Source organism: Elephantulus edwardii, unplaced genomic scaffold (genome assembly GCF_000299155.1).
Source record: "Elephantulus edwardii isolate Elephantulus edwardi_28Jun2011 unplaced genomic scaffold, EleEdw1.0 scaffold00577, whole genome shotgun sequence".
Lineage (NCBI taxonomy): Eukaryota > Metazoa > Chordata > Mammalia > Macroscelidea > Macroscelididae > Elephantulus > Elephantulus edwardii.
The window spans coordinates 173,286-179,104 of NW_006400327.1; the positions used below are offsets into that span (position 1 = coordinate 173,286).

The 5,819-nt window shown below is 44.6% G+C and overlaps 1 protein-coding gene across 1 annotated transcript in view; it reads left to right on the plus strand.

The window, feature by feature from the left end:
- The window catches only part of LOC102851697 (zinc finger protein 18-like), a 30,907-nt gene extending 30,266 nt beyond the window's left edge, over positions 1–641 (plus strand). Inside the window, exon 7 of the mRNA XM_006903350.1 lies at positions 492–641. Coding sequence (XP_006903412.1) covers positions 492–641 — 150 coding nt within the window. The remainder of the gene's footprint in view (positions 1–491) is intronic.
- Positions 642–5,819: the final 5,178 nt, after the last annotated feature.

Below are 5,819 nucleotides of genomic sequence, written 5' to 3' on the forward strand. Positions count from 1 at the left end.
TTTTATAAAATTCACTTGTAAAACCATCTGGTCCAGGGCTTTTCTTGGTTGGAAGTTGTTGTATTGCCTTTTCAATTTCTTCTTTTGTAATGGGTCTGTAAAGATGATATTTTTTGTTTCTCAAGAACACTGCCACAATCACGTATCATAAGAGTCTCAGTTACTTAAAACTCAGTGCCGTTGAGTCATAAATTTTGAATGAAGCTGATAACTGTTCATCATCTTATAAAGCAACCGATGAATTCCAACAGTTTACCATACGTTAGTTCAGCAGTTTAATGGGCAAACAATAGGAGATCAGTGCCCACTAATTTTTTTTCTATTATGTTTTGATTGCTTTTCATGTCTTTTGTGATTTTTTAAACCATGCATTATTTAATTTACATATATTCGATCACCTGTTTGATGACGTCTGAATTTGTAAACTTCGGTTTTGATTATTGGTTGAATGGAGAACACCTTTAATCACAGGCCCTCTGACTGCCCCCTAGTGGGCGCGTGAGGCAGCGACCGGGAGCTGGTTGGCAGCTCTGGCAGCCAATCGGAGTCTTCGCTCCGCCCCTCCGCTGCCGCGCGCCCGCCCGAGCGGCTCACGCAGTCTCCCGGAAGTGCTCCCGGAGCGGTTCCGCGGGCTGAGGTGAACGCGAGGTGGGTCATCTTCACCTTAGGTCGGGTCGGGTGCAGTCCACGTCTGCGCTGAGGCCGCGGGGTTCTGGGGGCGCCGCGGGGCGAGGCTGGCGCGCGCTTGTGCATCTCGAAGCGAGTCTGTGTGGTTCGCGCGCACGGCGGCCTCCAGGGTGCGGGGTGGAGGGTGAGGCCGGGCTGCGGCGCCGTCCGCGGACGTGGACATTACCCGGGTAGGCGAGCAAGTGGGATGACTCCTGCCTGCTGTCCGCCCTGGGAACAAAGGGGTTCCTCGCCCCTGCTGTACTCTCGAAACTGCGCACTCCAGAAAGGGGGGGGGTCCCGATGGGACGCCGCTGGAGGAGCCGGGGTGACCCTTAATGCACGAAGTGGACCCTACTCAGTTTAGTGGGAGAAAGGAATCTGCCAGCTTCTGTCAAGATCTGTCATCTTGGAAACCCAGCGGGGACAAGGCTACCCCTTCCTGCAGGGTCGCTGTCAGAGTCAGAATCCACCTGGTGGCAAATAGGGTTTTGTAGAGCAATGGTGAGATTTAGAAATAAGCCTTCCATGCAGCTGTTAACTAACACAGAAGGTGCTCAGCAGATGTGTATGTGTGTACATTTAAAAGGCTTATTGTTTATATCACTAATAAGTATAACAGATGTTAATGTGGGATAATATTAATTTTATTAGGAGATCCTCAAAGTCATTGAGAGTAAACTGTAAATCCTCCATAAAGTAATTTCTTTCGTACATAGGAACATCGAGTCAAACGAATCGATTCCTAAAAACACATTTCTTTCTGTTACACAGGAATATAATACTTAAATAAGATGTAACTATTTTGTCATGTTGATAAACTCAAAGAGCTCATTTCTGTGGAGTCTGAACCAACTCAAGCCGACCCTCCTTGGGTTTCAGGGACTGTGACTCATACAGGAGGAGATTTTCTGTTTTTCCTGGTGATTTTGAACCCTCAGATGGGCGCCACCCTTGGCTTCACAGCGTAACTCCCAAGGAACTAGTCCACAGAGGGTCTCATAAGGTTGGTCCCATACATACATATACACTTGAGTGTGTGTGTCTGTATCTCCTGTCTAAACTGCTGCTTTAATTCATACACAGTATATTTGGATAAATTTGCAGATCCCTCCTATGCTATCTGAAGGCTTGTTGGTTAGTTCAAACACAGGGGAGAGATAGTAAAAGACACTTGCATATTTATTCATTTAACAAGTATTTTTAAATAACTAGCTTTCTCTCTCTTTTTTTTTTGGTGAAACATTCTTCAAGGTGATATAGCACTGCTCTGTGCATTGCTGTACAGAGGTAACTCGTGGTTGCTGTGATGCTAAACACTGTGACACTGATGTGCCAAATTTGATAATGGTTACCCATGGTGGACAGGGTTTGGTGGAGTTCCCCAATAAAAAACAAGCTTGGAAGCAGGAGTGCCATCCACTTCTGAAATGGCATGCCTCCAGAAAATCTATGAACAGTGCTCAGATCTTTTGTTCATAAGGTCACTATGAGTCATCTGCGACTCGAAGGCACCTAACAACAACAACAACAGGTTTCTCTCTAAGCAAAGCTTTAGCTGTATCTCACAAATTTTACTGTTATATTTTCATTTCCTTTGTGGTATCTTTTTTGACGATGTGTTATTTGAGTTTTAAGAGTGTATGTATATTGAAATAACTTTCTGATTTATAATTTAATTATGTTGTGGTCAGATAATATACACAGTAAGCAGAATTACAAAGACAGAAGAGGAAGAAAAGACCAAAATCGGTATCAGAAGAAACTCTGCACTGGAGCGCAGAGAAGCCAAAGCACAAGGAAGAATTCAAGATACTAAAGAGCTGAACAAAAGATTTCAGAAGGCAGCACGGGATGACACAGTAAAATATTACAATGAAATGTGCAAGAAGCCTGAGTCAGAAAACTGAAAGGGTCAAACTCGCTCAGCATTTCTTAAGCTAAAGGAACCAAAGAAAAAAGTCAAACCTCGAGTTGCTATAATCAAGGATGCTTTAGGCAGAATATTAAACTGATCCAGGAGGTATCAAAAGAAAATGGAAAGAATATACTAGTTCATTGTATCGAAAGGAATTGGCAGACACAGAAGAATTTAATGAAACAGCATATGAGCAAGAGCCTATGGTGATGAAGAAGTTCAAGTTGCTTTGAAGGAAGCAAAAAATAAGGCCCCAGGAATAGATGGTATACCAGTTGACATATTTCAGCTAACAAATGCTGCCCTGGACATGCTCACCAAGTTGTGTCAAGAAATCTGGAGAACAACCACCTGGCCGACTGACTGGAAGAGATCTATATTTGTTCCCATTCCAAAGAATGGTGACCCAACAGAGTGTGGAAACTGTAGAACAATATAGTTGATTTCACATGCAAGCAAGATTCTGCTGAAGATTATTCAAAAACGACTGGAACAGCAAATCAGCAGAGAATTGCCAGAAGTCCAGGCTGGGTTTTTAAGGGGTTGTGGTACTAGGGATATTGTAGCTAATGTTAGGTGGATCTTGACTAAAAGCAGGGAGTACCAGAGGAATGTCTATCTGTGTTTCATTGATTATGCAAAGGCGTTTGTGTGGACAATAACAAACTGTGGCTGACTCTGAGAAGAATGGGAATCCCAGAACACTTGATCATGCTAATGCGAAACCTATCCTTGAACCAAGAGGCAGTCGTCAGAACAGAGCAAGGAAACACTGTATGGTTAAAAATTGGAAAGGGTGTATGCCAGGGATGTGTCCTGTCTCCATACCTTTTCAACCTGTATGCAGAACAGATCATCTGGGAGGTTGGGCTCTATGAGGAGAATTGTGGCATCAGGATTGGTGGAAGAGCTATCAACAATTTGCGTTATGCAGATGACACAACCCTGCTTGCTGAAACTGAGGAGGACCTGAAGCGCTTGCTGCTGAGGGTCAAGGACTGCAGCCTTCAGTACGGATTGAGGCTCAATGTCAAGAAGACAAAGATTCTCACCACTGGACCAATTGGCAGCATCAGCGTGGATGGTGAAGAGATTGCGATTGTTCACAGCTTTAGTCTGCTTGGCTCCACAATCAACATTCTTGGCACCAGTAGCCAGGAAATTAAAAGGCGTATTGCGATGGGAAAGTCTGCTGCTAGGGACCTCTCTAAAGTACTGAAGAACAACGGTGTGTCTCTAAAGACTAAGGAGCATCTGGTATAGGCCAGACAATCTTTACAATCACTTGTTATGCATCAGAGAGCTGGACAATAACCAGGGAGGATAGAAGGAGAATTGATGCTTTTGAGTTTTGGTGTTGGAGAAGAGTGTTGAGGTTACCATGGACTGCTAAGAAACAGATTCATCCTGGAGAGGGTTAAACCGGGTTGCTCCTTGGAGGCAAGGATTCTGGGGCTTTGTCTGACATACTTTGGGCATGTTGCCAGGAGGGACAGGTCCTTGGAGAGGGACATCATGCTTGGGAGGGTGGAGGGCAGGCACAGGAGGGGAAGGCCATTTAGGAGTTGGATTGATTTGGTGACTGGGGTAATCGGGATGGGTGTGTCAGAGACAATGAGATTGGAACAGGATAGAACAGATTAGGGCTGTGTACATAGGGTAACTATGAGTCACAAGTAACTTGACAGCACATAGCAACAACAACATCATCAACAACAACTAGTATTCATACAAACCCCTCAAAGCTTCTGGAGCTTTTTACGGATGTCCCTGGCTGACTGAGACACAAAGGTGAGGTTAAGGGCCCTAGTGTTCTCAGGAATCATTGAATAAAAAAAAAAAAGGTGTACACTTGAAAAGTTTTGCAAAGTCTCTCCAAAAATTTCCAGTGTTCTTTTGGACCCTGCATTACTTTGGTAGTTTTGATTAAGTTGGTAGCTTTCTGAGCAGGTGCTCAGAGACCTGACAGGAAAGCTTGGGGGTATGCATCTAATGACTAGGACTCTGCAGTGTTATTGGGGTCCCACTTAGAATGGGTAACTGGCATGATTTTTTGTAATTGCTCACACCTTTCCTGAGTTGTGTCTGGGAAATTTTTTCAGGGTAGCTTTTTCAGCAGCAGAGAGGATACGCCTGCATTTAGGGAGGATTCAGAAGTTTCCTGGTCAGGCAGGACAGGCGAGGACTAGGTCTCTAGTTAGGTGTGAGTGGCCAGAGAAATTAAAAATCAGAGACTTTTGTTTTTTTATTGGACTAAATTAAGTTCATTCACCCCAGGGGAGAGAAGATGGTCTTTTCTAGATTTCCCCTTCTTTCTACTTTGTTTTCTGTTTTACTTAAGAGAGGAAACTAGCTCAGATAACATCTGAACTGAGGATAAGGATTTCAAGAAACATTGGAAGAGACCAAGGGTTTATTCTGGGTGGGCTTTCCAGAATCAGAGTCTACATATCAACAAGATCCCCTGGTATTCGACTTTCAGATTTTTCTAGCTGGGATTTTGTTAAAGTGTAGGTTCTGATTCAGTGTATAGAGTGGAAGGTTGAATAAGAATGACCTGGTTCAAAGCTCTAGAAGGGAAACATACGCCCCTCTTGCCTTCTGCAGCTCCCTGAATTCAGAGGCCACACAGGCATCTGCCTGATTGCGTCCCTCAAGGGAACTTAGGTCCATCTTGGCCTGTATAAATCTCAGGCCAGGTCACCCCACAAGCGAGGTGAGTCTCCATTATGCCATATGACGTGACCACAGTACTGCAGGTTAGGACCCAATCAGACTCTGTAGCTCTGGATTTCCTTGCCAAGGTTCCACACAGACCTGCTATTGCAGGCTCAAAATCACTTGACCAAGCGTTCAGAAAACGTTACTTTCCCTCCCAGTTAACCCACAGAGAGAGAAACAGACAACACAAACCAGAAACCTGGGTAAACCAGACCAAAACCTAGGGACTAACTGAAAAACTACGCCCGAGTTATGTCCAGTAGTCACGGTCAGTTTGCGTCTGAACTTCCTTAACAATTACAGGAACCAGAGTTACAGCGAGTCAGACTCACCAGAGATGTTCTTGATGAAAGTTTGTTGACCTCAAGGAGCGCTGGAAGTCGTCTCAATCCCAGTCACCAGAACCATGATAAGCAAAGGGGATCCTGGAAAGTCACAGGTGGCGCCGTTTCCCATTTTTTTCTCCTGAAACTGTGGCTGGAACTGAGAGCCCTAGCTGCTTGGTGCAGAAAAT